Source organism: Oncorhynchus mykiss, chromosome 30 (assembly GCF_013265735.2).
Source record: "Oncorhynchus mykiss isolate Arlee chromosome 30, USDA_OmykA_1.1, whole genome shotgun sequence".
Taxonomy (NCBI): Eukaryota; Metazoa; Chordata; class Actinopteri; order Salmoniformes; family Salmonidae; genus Oncorhynchus; species Oncorhynchus mykiss.
Genome location: NC_050570.1, coordinates 20,533,024 through 20,549,474, shown reverse-complemented (window position 1 = coordinate 20,549,474; position 16,451 = coordinate 20,533,024). Strand labels below are relative to the sequence as shown.

At 43.1% G+C, this 16,451-nt stretch overlaps 1 protein-coding gene and 1 long non-coding RNA gene across 2 annotated transcripts; both read left to right on the top strand.

Annotated features, from left to right (window-relative positions):
* Positions 1-4,239: 4,239 nt before the first annotated feature.
* On the top strand, positions 4,240-8,912 carry LOC110521518 (deoxyhypusine hydroxylase). The gene is made up of 5 exons (XM_021599119.2): positions 4,240-4,358; positions 7,045-7,346; positions 7,476-7,552; positions 7,701-7,953; positions 8,188-8,912. The coding sequence occupies exons 2-5, from the start codon at positions 7,073-7,075 to the stop codon at positions 8,502-8,504; spliced, it is 921 nt and encodes a 306-aa protein (XP_021454794.2). The 5' UTR covers positions 4,240-4,358; positions 7,045-7,072; the 3' UTR covers positions 8,505-8,912.
* Positions 8,913-10,186: 1,274 nt separating this feature from the next.
* Positions 10,187-15,597, top strand: LOC110521519. The gene is made up of 2 exons (XR_002473154.2): positions 10,187-10,573; positions 14,756-15,597. It is a non-coding gene; the product is annotated as an uncharacterized LOC110521519 (long non-coding RNA).
* The last annotated feature ends 854 nt before the right edge of the window (positions 15,598-16,451 follow it).

Sequence of the window (16,451 nt, the reverse complement as noted above, 5' to 3'; positions counted from 1 at the left end):
GTTACACTGCACAATAATGTAACCATAACTCACTATTGCACCCCCTATTAGCGCAATAACATTCCCAACACAAACTTAGTGGCTACTAGTGCTGGAGACTGTGGACCTCGAACGACAGAGGACTGGGGGCCAAACACCAAAGGCTGAAGTCCGGGAACCTACAGTTGAAGTCGGAAGTTTACATACACTAAGGTTGGAGTCATTAAAACTCGTTTTTCAACCACTCCACAAATTTCTTGTTAACAAACTATAGTTTTTACAAGTCGGTTAGGACATCTGCTGTGTGCATGACAAGTAATTTTTCCAACAATTGTTTACAGACAGATTATTTCACTGTCTCAAAATTCCAGTGGGTAAAAAGTTTACATACAGTAAGTTGACTGTGCCTTTAAACAGTTTGAAAAATTCTTACAAATGTCATTGCTTTAGAAGCTTCTAATTGGCATAATTTGAGTCAATTGGAGGTGTAGCTATGGATGTATTTAAAGGCCTACCTTCAAATTCAGTGCCTCTTTGCTTGACATCATGGGAAAATCTAAAGAAATTAGCAAAGACCTCAGAAAGAAATTGTAGACCCTCACAAGTCTGGTTCATTCTTGGAAACAATTTCAAAACACTTGAAGGTACCACGTTCATCTGTACAAACAATTGTGCTCAAGTGTAAATACCATGGGTCCAAGCAGCCATCACACCGCTCAGGAAGGAGACGCGTTCTGTCTCCTAGAGATGAACATATTTTGGTGTGAAAAGTGCAAATCAATCCCAGAACAACAGCAAAGAACCATGTCAAGATGCTGGAGGAAACAGGTACAAAAGTATCTATATCCACAGTAAAATGAGTCCTATATCGACATAACCTGAAAGACCGCTCAGCAAGGAAGAAGGCACTACTCCAAATCCGCCATAAAAAAGAAATCTTACTTTTTGGAGATATGTCCTCTAGTCTGATGAAACAAAAAGGAAAAAGTGGGAGGCTTGCAAGCTGAAGAACACCATCCCAACCGTGAAGCACGGGTGTGTCAGCATCATGTTGTGGGGTGTTTTGCTGCAGGAGGGACTGGTGTACTTCACAAAATAGATGGCATCATGAGGCAGGAAAATTATCATATCATATGTATTTATATAGCCCTTCTTACATCAGCTGATATATCAAAGTGCTGTACAGAAACCCAGCCTAAAACCCCAAACAGCAAGCAATGCAGGTGTAGAAGCACGGTGGCTAGGAAAAACTCCCTAGAAAGGCCAAAACCTAGGAAGAAACCTAGAGAGGAACCAGGCTGAGGGGTGGTCAGTCCTCTTCTGGCTGTGCCGGGTGGAGATTATAACAGAACATGGCCAAGATGTTCAAATGTTCATAAATGACCAGTATGGTCCAATAATAATAATCACAGTAGTTGTCGAGGGTGCTCCTGCTGTCTCTAGAGAGTTGAAAACAGCAGATCTGGGACAGGTAGCACGTCCAGTGAACAGGTCAGGGTTCCATAGCCGCAGGCAGAACAGTTGAAACTGGGGCAGCAGCACGGCCAGGTGGACTGACTGGGGACAGCAAGGAGTCATCATGCCAGGTAGTCCTGAGGCATGGTCCTAGGGCTTAGGTCCTCTGAGATAGAGAAAGAGAGAATTAGAGAGAGCATACTTAAATTCACACAGGACACCGGATAAGACAGGAGAAATACTCCAGATATAACAGACTGACCCTAGCCCCCCGACACAAACTACTGCAGCATAAATACTGGAGGCTGAGACAGGAGGGGTCCCAACCGTGGCCCCATCCGATGATACCCCCGGACAGGGCCAAACAGGCAGGATATAACCCCACCCACTTTGCCAAAGCACAGCCCCCACACCACTAGAGGGATATTTTCAACCACCAACTTACCATCCTGAGACTATGTGAATATTATGTGAATTATGTGGATATATTGCAGCAACGTCTCAAGACGTCAAAATTCACCCAACTTATTTTGGGAAGCTTGTGGAAGGCTACCTGAAAGTTAAACAATTTAAAGGCAATGCCAAATACTAATTGAGTGTATGTAAACTTCTCACCCACTGGGATTGTGATGAAAGAAATAAAAGCTGAAATAAATCATTCTCTCTACTATTATTCTGACATTTCACATTCTTAAAATAAAGTGGTGATCCTAACTGACCAAAGACAGGGATTCTTTTACTGGGATTAAATGTCAGGAATTGTGAAAAACTGAGTTTAAATGTATTTGTCTAAGGTGTATGTAAACTTCCGACTTCAACTGTAAGTCAGAAAAGTTTTAACTTGCAACTATTGCCAGAGACTGAGGGTCGGGTATGAATGGAAACTGCGAGCCTACCGGGTGGCCATGGTAGACTGGGCCTACCAGGAAGGTGGGGAACTCTAGACCTACCATTGGGCAGGATACACTGGACCAACTTGAGGGACAGGACACTTTACACATTTCAGGTACACAGGAAACTGAAACTCTGACCCTACCAGGAGGAAAGGGAACTCTGACCCTACCAGGAAGGAAGGGAACTCTGACCCTACCAGGAAGGAAGGGAACTCTGAACCTACCAGGAAGGAAGGGAACTCTGACCCTACCAGGAAGGAAGGGAACTCTGACTCTGCCCATATTCGGGAGGAAGGGGACACTTACCCTATGGTGGGGGCAGGGAAATTGACATCTAGGTCACAGGGAGCATCAGGGGTGCCTTCTGGTGGGTCACCCGGGGTGATGTCTGGCAGGTCCCCTGAGTAGAGGTCTGAAAGGTCTGAAGGTAGAAGGACCTTCTGGGCTGGAACTAGTACGGTGCTGGCAGGCATGGCTGGAGAGGCCCCAAAGTTCTGGCTGCACTTGGCATCTGTAGTAGCTGCAGACTGTGGCTCCATCCTAGGAGCAGATGAAGGATCCACCGCTGGATTGGGCGCCGGACCTGGAGCGGGAGAGGCAGATGGAGACTTTGTGGTTTAAGGTTCCAGGGCAGCAGACAGTCGAACCTCGAGCAGCCGTGCTTAGTCCCTTCCTGTACTCCATGTTCACCCACTACTGCGTGTCCGCTCACAACTCCAACACCATCATTAAGTTTTCAGACAACACGACGGCTGTGTAAAGGTTTTCCTGAGATAGATCTGATTAGCAGTGGTTTTTTGGGGGTATCTGCACTTTACCATTTATATTTCTGACAGTTTTAACCCTTACATTCATAAAGAAAATAATGTACTTATTACTACTTACATTTTCTCTGACACCCAAAAGTACTCGTTACATTTTAAATGGTTAGCAGGACAGGAAAATTGTCTACTTCCCACACTTATCAAGAGAACATCCCTGGACATCCCTACTGCCTCTGATCTGGCAGACTCACTAAACACAAATCCTTTATTTGTGAATTTTGTCTGAGTGTTGAACTGTGCCCCTGGCTAACCCGTAAATCAAAAAAACAAGAAAACCGTGTTGTCTGTTTTGCTTATTATAAGACATTTTAAATTATTTATACTTTTACTTTTGATACTTAAGTACATTTTAAACCAAATACTTTTAGACTTTTTCTCAAGTAGGATTTTACTTGGTGACTTACCTTTTCTTACACTGCTGATTTGTGGCCTATGATACTTCTGTCAGTGTGTCAGAGTTCAATGGAATGGTTGTGTTCCAGCAATTTAGAAAAAACAACCCCTTATTCAGTTCTTTCCTTAAATGTTTTCTCCTCTGCTCAATAATCCCTGTCAGCTCTATTTTTGTTGTGTGTTTTGTTATCATTCAAATGGCACAGTATGATTCTCTATCAAGAATAGTGTGGCTTTTAGCTATCCCAGTGTTGTTTCACACCGTCTTGAACTGACTAATAAAAACGTGTTGAGATATGGAAAAACAACCCGCTTCAATCAAAAATATCTAACCAATTACAGAGTGCTGGTGTAACGCATTTCGCGGTTGATCCTCCCACTTCTGTTGACACGTCAGCTTTCAGACACACACTTTATTTACATTTTTTAATAAACAACAAATCAATACAAAAATTACCTTGTGGAACACAAATGTGTATATATAAAGAATATACCAAGGACTTTCAGACACACACACCTATGCAGTTACCCATACTTGATACAATGCATTATTCTTCTGAGATAGACCTACTAGATAATTACCTCTTCAATACTTTCCAATAAAATTAAAACATGGATTACCGATGTGAGTGATTATAATAATTTTTTACTTTACATTATATATTTTTTTTCAGTATCCAGACGGTAAACTAAACTGTACCCCGGAAGTATAAGGTTGTAGTGTTTCTCGGTCACGCACAGCGACTGAGGAACTTATCCATGTGGAAAAGATCAAGTGCTGATTGTAGCGAACTGTTACAGAAAAGTAGGCGAAGTGAGTATGATTTACTGGAATTGTCAGTCCATCTTTGAGCTGTTTATGAATTCTAAGTATTTTATTAAGCAAGGTTCAGCTTGGATATGAGAGTCATTATATTAGCAAGCTAGCCAGCTATGTTATCAAACATCTTTACTAGTTAGCGAACGTTAGGTTGCTAGTTCGAGTATGGGTAGCAGCCAGAGTTGCCATGTCTAACTCAAATGTATAGCCCAAAAACGATGGTTGCGGACCAAACACTGAAAAGACACAACCTATCCCCTCCGTTCTCAAATTAAGTGGACACTTCTGATGACGTCTGACGAGTATACACTTGCAGGGCGAGGAAGTAATGATTTTTAAATAGACCAGCCCTTGGCCGGAAATTCGTCACGCGTTCATCCCGCGATGATTGTGTTTTAGCCACAGGTAGCTTGTGGGTGCTTTAAATGCGCTACAGGCAAATAAGAGTGCATGTCTACTTATTTAAAATATCAAATTATTAATATACGCCTACTGTATGATAGCGTGCAAATTAATTAGCTAACTAACGTTAGCCTGCCTAGCTGGAACTTCTGAAGAAGGAACATTTTTTAATTTCTAAAATTTTCAAAAGATAACCAAACAAAAACATATTTACTTTTTACGAGACGTTTGTGCTGTCATGTGCATTAGTAGCACAATTTCTAACTTATTTACATTTGTTTTTACTTACACTTGTATGTTGACTTATTTGATCTATTCTACTCTATTGATGTTAAGTTTTCGCATCCTTTTCTTAGCGGATGTACAATCATCGCGAATTGAAATATGTGGAGTTTCAGACCTCTGAGTGAACATAATTGTACACTCGCAAAGCCGACTGAAAACGAGGGCTGGACCTTGCCAAGATGGCGAGGGTGTATCTTAAGTGTTTGGACCGCAGTCTAGGGGTGTGCCGAAATCTTATCCTTAAATTGACAGGTGATACTCGTGATTGGAAAAAACGGAAGTGTTTTAATATGCCTAAGTACATGTTGACAAAATACCTCCCAGTGCATTCTCTCTGTAAAAAATTGGTTCCTTCATGAACTCCCCCCCTCGAGCACCCCATTGGTTACTGCATGAATGCTGCAATTCGGTGTGTTGCTGAATGTGGTCATTCCTGCATCTTTAGTATAAACAATACAATTGTACATGGAGAAAATATCCGTTCTATTTTATTTTTCTAAAACGATTTCTGAGGGAGTGCGCACATGCATCTATTCTGTGTTGATGTGGTTAAAGAAGCCAGTCCTCCTATATACTTAATTTAGAGTTATTTATGCAACTTTAGTTGTGATACAAACGTTGGGTTATATGTTTTGATTTTTAATACATTCTAAGGCTGGATAATGCAACTAATGATTTGAAAGAAGTACCATTGAAAGGCATGAGCTCTGCTTTGTTTTTTTTTGTGCAGGCTACACACTTCATCAGTCTCTCATTCACAATTTGACAAGCACTTGATAATGCATCAAATTTCCCGGTGGCATCCCCCTTTTGTGGCCGTAATGCCCATGCCTTTTCCGGCCAGTGGCCATTGTGCCCTTGGGTTGAATATAATAATAATAATGTTCTGAAAAAAACTATGAATGCAAACATTTTGAAGATTTTAGAGTTACAGGTCATAGATGGAAATCAGTAAATGTAAATAAATTCATTAGGTCCTAATCTATGGATTTCACATGACTGGTCAGGGGTGCAGCCATGGGTTGGCCTGGGAGGGCATTTTTGTCTGTATTAAAAAACCTTTTGTGGGTAAAAACTAATTCATATTTGCTGTGCCTGGCTCCCAAGTGGGTGGGCCTATGCCCCCCAGGCCTACCCATGGCTGTGCCCCTGCCCAGTTATGTGAAATCCATAGAAAGAAAACAGTTAATTGAAATATATGAACTGTAACTCAGTAAAATCTTTGAAATTGTTGCATGTGACGTTTTATATTTTTATTCAGTATAGATGTCACCTTGATACATACAGTCTACTACTCAATGGCGAGGGCATGATAGGTAACAACACCGGGACACAGTGCCCTTTGCTCCCACTTGACAAGACTGTCCGGCAACGGCGCGGAAATAGCTACCGAGTAGCCAATATCAGGGTGACAGTCACAGTAAGCACATGCATACATCACATGAAGCAACAGTATACCCATCATCAATACTTTGAATCAAAAACCAACAATCATCAGTTTTATAACTGAAAATGTACAGTTATTTGTAAACTAACAGTGAAAAATGACTCGGACTCCGAGTCCAAACTCTTGTGATATTGTAGCTCAATGTACGGCAGTGCCTGGTATGAAAGGGAAGAAAAACGCTCAACCTTTCCACACGCCCACTACTTTCCCTTCGACACACCCACTCCTTTCCACACGCCCAAACTTCGGTCGGCATATTGGATTGCAGTTACCCCTTTCTCTGCTTGTTTTGTAACTGTGATGCTAACTAGGCTGCTTGCCTGAGACTAGCTCTCGAGAACCCAATGGTATGGAATTGTAGTCATGATAATGGCAAGCCTGAGACTCCTAGCTAATGTAAACCAACAACGCAGCTGTCTAGCCTTGTAAGGAAAATATTTTATGAATTGGATTCAGTGTTTATTAACAGATATGTCTGAAAGTTAGCTAGCTACATATTCAGTTCATTCACATCCTTACTGTATCTGATCTTCTCTCCCTTTTCAGATCTAGTAGCTACACCATTATACTCAGCATGGCAAGTGAGCAGGAGGTAGCAGCAGTCGGCAAGATTCTGGTCAACCCAAAGCAGGACCTAACAACACGGTTCAGAGCTCTTTTCACCTTGCGTAACCTGGGCGGACCAGAGGCCATCGACTGGATCAGTCAGGCTTTTGTTGATGACTCTGCTCTGTTGAAACATGAGCTGGCATACTGCCTGGGGCAAATGCAGGATGAGAGGGCCATACCCACGCTAGAGACTGTTCTAAAAGACACAACACAGGAGCCTATGGTCAGGCATGAAGCAGGTCAGTATGCCAGCTCATTAGAGTCCACTCTCATTCATGCATACCTTATTGATAAACATGTTCACAGATAACGATGATAATAGTGCATATCTAAATAGTTAACTATTTTTTTATTTATTTTTTATTTAGGGGAAGCATTAGGAGCTATTGGGAACCTTAAGGTCCTTGACTTGCTGAAAAAGTACTCAGAGGACCCAGTCATCGAGGTATGGTAAAACGAGGGATATTGGAGGGAAATAGAAGTAGAGAATATGTGGAAATGAAACATTATACAGCATTTGCAGTTAGTCATATTCACTATGACCAGTACAGTTCCTGAATAGTGGTTACGACATGACTGTCCTTCTCCACCAGGTGGCAGAGACGTGCCAGTTGGCTGTTAGGCGGCTGGAGTGGCTGATATCTGGTGGGGACCATAAAGGAGATGAGGTCACCGATGGAAACCCTTACTGTTCTGTGGACCCTGCTCCCCCAGCTCAGAGGAAGACTGTCCCTGAGCTAAGGACACAGCTCCTGGATGAGAGCCTGCCGCTGTTTGAGCGCTACAGGGCCATGTTCGCCCTCCGCAACCTGGGCACCGAGGAGGCTGTCCTGGCTCTAGGAGATGGTGAGAGATTGGCAGTCATTCTTAAACTATGCAGTCTATGGCAGTTGGCAATAAAGGATCAAATTAATAACATGCAGAGGGGCTTATTTTCTGCCAAATGTTCAACCAGCCACATAATTGTTATTCGCATAAGAACATTTTATTTTCCTGAATCATTGTCATTGCATAACCCTCCACTATCAGCGTCCTCCGAACACCAACACTCACTCAACCCTTTGTTGTCCTGCCACCCAGGTCTTCAGTGTAGCAGTGCCTTGTTCCGCCATGAGATTGGCTACGTCCTGGGTCAGATCCAGCATCCCGCCAGCATCCCCCAGCTGCAGGCAGCCTTGGAGCTGGACGGGGAGAACGCCATGGTGAGACACGAGTGTGCCGAGGCCCTCGGATCCATCGGCAAGGAGGAGTGTATGAAGATCCTGGAGCGCTACAGGAAAGACACAGAGCGCGTGGTGAAGGAGAGCTGTGAGGTAGCCCTGGACATGCTGGAGTATGAGAACGGCACACAGTTCCAGTACGCTGACGGACTACTACGACTGCAGGGGGAACAGTAAGCATGGACACCAAGAGAACTGCTATACAGCACTAGAAGAGCTTTCTACAGAGGTCATAACTCATGATCACTGATACCCATTTTCACTTATTAAAACGATCTGACTCTCGCCTGTCATTATTAGCTTTTGAGACAAGGCAGTGTAATAATTGTATTACAGTACATCTGAAGCCATGTTGTGGTTAATTTATTTATTGTTTTCATGGAATCTATATGATTAAATGGTCAATGGTTCAATACCCCCCCCAATCTCAGTGACCCATTCACTTGTATTTTGTATTCCGAGTGATCTGATCATAAGCATCTGAAATCAGGAAACCTGATTGTCGAAGACTGTTAATCGACTTTTCAGCTGTGTCATATTCACATAGATTTTATCTTGGCGGAAATAAAGGCTTAGATAACAAAATGATTCTGTATTGTCGCAATGCTGTCACTTAGCGCTATTATGGTAGTACGTAGGCTTTCCTTAAGCTTGCCTGTGTTCTATTCCAGTCAGATGTGGGATCATGATGGCTCAGGGAGGTGTTGGATCAAGATGGCTAATCCACGCAGACAACGCCATCAGAGAAATGAATAACAGGGTTATATATAATTATAAATACTTTACCAGTTCTTTTCAGCTTTCTCATTCCCACTGAAACACATTGCTATCCTCTGTCTTAACAAATAAATTTTAACATATGCAATTTAGCAGATGCTTTTATCCAAGACAACTTAGTCATGCCCTGCATTCATTTTTATGTATGGGGGGCCCCAGTGGGAATTGAACCCACGACCCTAGGTGTTGGAAGCACCGTACTCTACTGCATGGGTACACAACACTTTTCCTGGAGTTCCGCAGATACTGCAGGATTTTGATCCAACTAGGCACCATACCTGACCAACAGCTAATTGAGCAGTTCAGTGATTATTCAACACACCCGGTCTTCTAGTTTTGTTAAATCAAAAACATGAAGTGCCTGCGGAAGTCTAGGGCAGGGTTGCCTAGCCTGCTCTACCCGGTAATGTATGGCTCTTGCAACGGCAAAGGTCTTGGGATACATTCCTGCTAGAGTCTACCAACTGAGCTAAACAGGACCACTTAACAGTACAAACAAACCCCTTTTGTAACCCTGATCAGGGGAACACTAAGTGTGGTGTGATGTATTTACATCTTCAGTTGTGAGCTCTGCAGAGAGGGGGGACAGAAAGGCAGCTGTCAGCTCTGTGGAGGGATAGAGAATTAGCAGCATGCTGAGAGGGAGGGCAACCGCTATAGTAAAATGGGGTTGAAGGACCCACACTAAACTTAGCTTAACACAGAGCTGTGGAAACAGTACCTAGCCTTCCCTCAACCTGCCAACAACTCCGTAACCATGATGCACCCCATCATGATCGGCATCGTTGTAGTCAACACCTCCATCACCGTCATCTACTGGATCTTCATCCTCACAGAGGCCTTCCATAGGAAGATAGAGGAAGAGGACAAACCTAAGGATAACCCTGCCTAAATGACTAACCTTACAGAGCTGTCCTGCTCAGAGTAGATTGCTTTTAGTGCTTCTGTGTGTCCTGTTTTGTCTGGTGGAACTGCTCAGTCCTCCACAGCTTCAGCACAGTGCTCCTACCATTGGAGCACAGTTTTACACACAGGTAGTGCATCTCTTGAAACTGATCAATAAATATATTTCTATATATGATTAGCTGTATTTCTAACATGTTATTTTACAAAGGGTTTTCTGACTCACATTCATACAGGAAATGCTATGACCTTGTCTTGACTCTGTGGCATTACAGTATTGAAGCTTATCTCCAGATTGGGAAGAGATTAAATCATACACACATTGCGGAGTGAAAAAAAAATCAGATATCTTGTGTGCAGATTCCAGGTTTTAGCAGATTGAACTCTCTCCCGAACCCTCCCTTTGTTCGGCTGGATGTGTCATCTTATGGACACCAGACGATTCCTTACTACTGCTCACATAAGGAGAGGAAAATGCATCAAACGCAGCCTTATATCAGGGAAATGAATGGACTGAAGGGCAAACTCAACCAAACCATTCTTTGTTTGCAGCTCAACCCAGCAAGGTATTTTGCTCTCTTTTCCTCATTCTAGTGTCAACATTTGTGATTTGTTTACTGGTTGCTAACTTTGTGTGCTCAACATAGCCTGTTGATTATATGTGTGATGCAGGAAAGTACATTTGTGTTCATTACACATCATTCAATATGTTTTAAATGATTTCTGATTGTATCCTTTATACTCTGGCAATTATATGATCTGGTAATCAGTAATTGAACGCTTGGCCTATATATATGGAGAATGTCCTACCAAATTGATATCTATCTTTTTTGACACATCTAAAAATACTTTCCCACCTAATCATGATTTGGCAGAAACCAGGATTATAATCTATCATATTTATATGGACAAAGAGTTGTCACCATAAATTATCTGTCAGAGATAAAGGATGTCATCGACTACTCATGCACAGGAGGCTGCTGAGGGGAGGACAACTCATTATAATGGCAGGTTCAGAGTGAATGGAATGGCATCAAACATATGGAAATCATGTGTTAGATGAATTCGATACCATTCCACCTATCCCGCTCCAGCCAATACCACAAGCCTGTCTTCCTCAATTAAGGTGCCAACAACCTCCTGTGTACTCATGGTCATACTCATTCACTCGTGCTGTCCTGCGTCATCCACAACCATCATCCTAGTCTGACAGGGAACACCCTTGAGGATTAATTAGATCTAGGTGTTGAAGGTTATGATGGACACAGAGATTTGTATTGAGTTAGACACAGAGGAGGGACTCTTGACCCTTCAGTCCAGTTTCACTCAAAGCTCAGGAGCAGTAGAGCTACTTACCTGCTGCTGACCAGAGGGGCTTCAGTCCTCCCTGTCAGGCCAGCCTCACACAGCAGAGACAGACAGCATGGTTCACCCCATCATGGTTGGCATTGTCACTGCCAACACCTCCCTAGCTATCGTCCTCTGGAACTTCCTGTTGTCTCAAGTTTTCTGCAGGAAGATCAAGGATGCACCCAACCCTGAGGAGGTCGTCCCAGTCTGAGTGAGCAAACTCTTCACTGACTAGACTAGAGAAATAAGGCTTTAGGTTCATTTCTAGGCTTTGCTAGTGCTTTTGTTGTGAGTGTTCTGCTTTTACACTGGGAGAGTGGCTCATGTAGTACTCTAGTCAGTGCTGATACAGCTGCTCCGTCTCATCTGTCTGAGAGAACTTTTCTGCACTTTGGTTGCATGAGCAAATTTCAAAGGGGTTTTACATGTACTTAGACACCTGCACATTTCATCTTACAGTAACTGTCTCATTCCTGTGTCTGTTTCTTCATTCCTTCATTCCATCTCTCCCACCTCATTGAGACACATCTGGAGGGGAGTTGATTTCTGGAAAGACAGGACAGTGCCACACAATGATATTTCTGGACAAAGGAGGAATGCACAACTGAATGGTGGGATGGGCTGGAGCGTGAATGAAAGAGTTGAGCTGATTAATAGCACTTTAAGCCTCTTTGTCTGTAACCGAAGTCAGAACAAATCCTTTCCTTCAAACTGAAAATCCAGGCTGATTGAAGTTCAACATCACAAATAGCAACATATTCTCTGAAAATCAGAAAGTTGTCAGATCACCCCCACATCCGTTCCTTACCCCTTAAATCACAACAGACTTCAGGGAAATTCATTAGGGGAATGAAGTTGTCCTTCACAACAGATGTACTGTATTTTGGGAGTTTTTGCCTTCAAAAGGATACTGCTAACTCCCTTATTCTAGCTTGTCTTGTCAGCCATAAGGCTCGTTTAATATGAAGAATATACCGGGCATGAGCCACACCAACGGTTTGGTTCACTGTTCTTTTCTTTGTAAAAGAGTCTTTCCTCCAGAATCATTCCATGATGGTGTTTTTAACCAACAAGGTCAATTCATTCTCATATACCTTTAATCAACTTCCCCTTTCTACTAATTCAATTTGTGGATGGATTCCCCACAGACCGGAACACTATGGCTAACTGTACCATGGAGCCTCCAGGGGTCCAGACCCAGCCTACTGCTGAGTGGGGAGAGGTTTGGAACCGCCCCAGGACATATAACCCAAGGCAGCTTCTACAGGCCATGGAGAAGGAGGATGATCTCTACTTTGTTGACTATGTACCCTCCTCCCGTGATGCCTTCCACATGCCTCCTCATGTGCTCTATGTCACAATGGGAGTGATAGTGGTAGTAGTGGCCTGCTACGGCATCCTAGGACACCTGATCAATGATCTGTACCATGACCTGGCAGGTAAAGTGGGGTGATCACATGTCAAAAGACGCATCCCTGGTCATCGAGAATGTCACCATAGATCTTAGGGCGGCAGGTAGCCTAGAGGTTAGAGCGTTGGGCCAGTAACTCAAAGGTCGCTGTTTTAATTGCCTGAGCCAATAAGGTGAAAAATCTGTCGATGTGCTCTTGAGCAAGGGACTTAACACTAATTTGCTCCAGGGGTGATGTACTACTATGGCTGCCCCTGTGAAACAGCACATTTCACTGCACCTATCCGGTGTACGTGACAATAAAACATATTTATTTCTATTGTGGTGAATTCCATAATTCTGTATTTTCTTGCTAATCATGTTTAAATGATCTTGATGGATGTCAGACCTCTGTGGTATTCTGCATGCTGTTAATCATGAGAGTACGTGAGGGTTGCCATCTATGAGTATGAGCCTTAGGTTGTAGAGCTTGGTAGTCATTGTTAGAACCAAATGTTTTGAGAATCCCCTTTATTACATGACGCTGCCACGTGCCCCCCAATCACAAACATCTGTTCGCTGACCCAGATACTAGACAGACAGACATCTTTGGTAGAACTAATCAGATTAGTATCCTTTCACTGTGGCACCCATTGATACTGATCAGCTTTGACCTTCACACCTCGTAGCGCCAATTAGAAGCCATGGAAAAGGCATGTCAGCTGGATCTGTGGATTAAGAGGGCTAGTTAAGGCTACTTCACAGTCAAAACAAACACATACAGCACATTCGGTAAGTATTCAGACCCATTTACTTTTCCACATTTTGTTACGTTACTGCCTTATTCTAAAATGGATTAAATTGTTTTCCCCCCTCATCAATCTACACACAATACCCCCCCCCCCCAATATGACATTTACAGAAATATTAATATCTTTTACTCAGTCCTTTGTTGAAGCGCCTTTGGCAGCGATTACAGCCTTGAGTCTTCTTTTGTATGACGCTACAAGCCTGGCACACCTGTTTTTGGGGAGTTTCTCCCATTCTTCTCTGCAGATCTTCTCAAGCTCTGTTAGGGTTGATGGGGAGCGTCACTACATAGCTATTTTCAGGTCTCTCCAGAAATGTTTGATCGGGTTCAAGTCCGGGCTCTGGCTGGGCCACTCAAGGACATTCAGAGATTTGTCCAGAAGCCACTCCTGCGTTGTCTTGGCTGTGTGCTTAGGGTCATTGTCCTGTTGGAAGGTGAACCTTCACCCCAGTCTGAGGTCCTGAGCGCTCTGTACTTTGCTTCGTTCATAGTCTCCCGGTCCCTGCCGCTGAAAAACATCCCCAAAGGTTGATGCTGCCTCCACCAAGCTACACTGTAGGGATGGTGCCAGGTTTCCTCCAGATGGGAGGCTTGGCATTCAGGCCAAATAGTTCAATCTTGTTTCTCATGGTCTGAGAGTCCTTTAGGTGCCATTTGGCAAACTCCAAGCGGAGGAGGACCTACAATGCTGCAGAAATGTTTTGGTACTCTTCCCCAGATCTGTGCCTCGACACAATCCTGTCTCAGAGCTCTACGGACAAATCCTTTGACCTCATGGCTTGTTTTTTGCTCTGAAATGCACTGTCAACTGTGGGACCTTATATAGACAGGTGTGTGCCTTTCCAAATCATGTCCAATCAATTGAATTTACCACAGGTGGACTTCAATCAAGGATCAATGGAAACAGGATGCACCTTAGCTAGCTTCAAGTCTCATAGCAAAGGGTCTGAATACTTATGTAAATAAGGTATTTCAGTTTTTGCTTTGTCATTATGGGGTATTGTGTGGAGATTGATGAGGGGAAAAAAATAATTGAATCCATTTTAGAATAAGGCTGTAATGTAACAAAATGTGGAAAAAGTCAAGGGGTCTGAATACTTTTCATAGTGGTGTCGAAATGAGCTTGCCCTTATATTGCTATACAGTATGAGGAATGTGTACATGCCAAACACTAAACCTGTCATTTTGTGCACATAGACTGGGTCCTAGGCCCAGACCCAGATGAAGAGGAAGGTGCCTGTGAGCCTACAGGAGTGGAGAAGGAGGAGAGGTGGAAGACTGCCGTCGAGGCAAAGAGGTGGATGACCATCAAAATAGAAGAGGAGAGGAAGGGGGTCCTTCCATTAGTCAAGTCTCCCAGCATGTAAAAAAACAAAGACTCAACTTTCCTCTCCAGAAAACAGACCCACATCTCTATTAGGCTAAATGTTATTCTGACCCCAATTGACTAAGTTCCCTTGATACAATACACAGTCCACTCTATTCTGCTCTCCGCTCTGTCCTCATTTCCGCCCAGGTTGGCTCTCAAGCAGCCAAATCCCATTTCTGTTACTTCTAAACTAATCCCGTTTTGATACAAATTAAAGGAATCTGCAACCCAATCTATTTACACAATGTAATTTTAGCATCAGAGGCATAAGATAAACTATGTTACTGTATATACAAACAATGTAACTGTTTTACCATTTTCTGTACTGTATAGGATAACAAATGTAGACAGTTTGAACAATCCAATGGTGCAGAAACATTCATTTGTGGCAGTGCTCCCTGAAAGGTTCCATTTCCTTTTGACCCCCGCAGAAATAACAGTTAGATCTTTACTATAAGATGTCAGCTCACATTAATACCATGGGACTGAGCAGCACCTGGACAAACACACACAACACTCATCACTTTTGCTAGTGTTGAGCTTTATGTGCTGCTGTAACGCTGTAGACGTAAATACATCTGTTTGCTTGTGGCTAAGGTGGCCAAAGAGGATGACCCTTGTTCCAATAAAGAAAAGACTGGACCTGTCTGTCTGTCTTTCTGAATGTGTATATCTGTTTCTTTATCTCCTTATCCCGATCCTTCATTATCATGTGGGGTTAAGCTAAGCCAGTTTTACTAAGAGACAGGGCACGGGGGACTAAGGCCTCAGCAGTGGCGACTCAGGGATTTAGCAATGACACACAAGGTCACACAAGACCTGAGCATATGGTAAGGTCACTCACTAGAAGGTCTCTAATCTCTACAGGCATCTGATACAAAGCGTTATGGTTTGGCTTTAGGAAAGTTAAAAAGATTGTAATTCTTCCATTGCCCAATGAAAGACGTGATGATTAAAGCTCCCAGATTTAACAGTGGGTTGACAGAGGGGACTTGGTAAAGAGATTATTGTCAAACATGCTTAACCCGTAACACTCAACATGAATATTTACTGACAAAACATACACAAATGGAACAAATAAAGGTACCATAAAGCAAGATGCTACCCCTCTCTCTCTCTTTTGGAGATATGGATAAAAAAAATATATCCAGTGACACCATCTCCTAGCTCTCTTTTGGAGATGTGGGTGGAATATTCAAGCATAATGTACTTCTCTTTGTTTTCCAATCCAATCCTAAATCAAATCCAGGCACAGAGAACTGATCTTGACCTGGCCCTTATGACACTAAGTACATTAGCTTGCGTGAGTCTCTTTTTCTCTTTGCAGTCAATGCAATCTAGGACTAGAGCACTCCTGCAGCCATGGCAACCTCACACTGCTGTGGGGTGGGACAAGGCACAAGGGCTGCAGTGGCTTGTCATTGTAACGGCTGTTGGTGGAAGAAGGTGAGGACCAAAGCACAGTGCACAGTGTTCATGTTTGTTTATTGACACTGAACACTAAATACAAAAATAACAAAGGGA

What these genes read in the sequence shown, in the direction of transcription:
- LOC110521518 (XM_021599119.2), top strand. Translation starts at nt 7,073, where the DNA reads ATGGCAAGTGAGCAGGAGGTAGCAGCAGTCGGCAAGATTCTGGTCAAC. An exon ending in TATGGTCAGGCATGAAGCAG is followed by an intron (nt 7,347 to 7,475) that starts GTCAGTATGCCA and finishes TTTTTTATTTAG; the next exon opens with GGGAAGCATTAGGAGCTATT. An exon ending in CAGAGGACCCAGTCATCGAG is followed by an intron (nt 7,553 to 7,700) that starts GTATGGTAAAAC and finishes CTTCTCCACCAG; the next exon opens with GTGGCAGAGACGTGCCAGTT.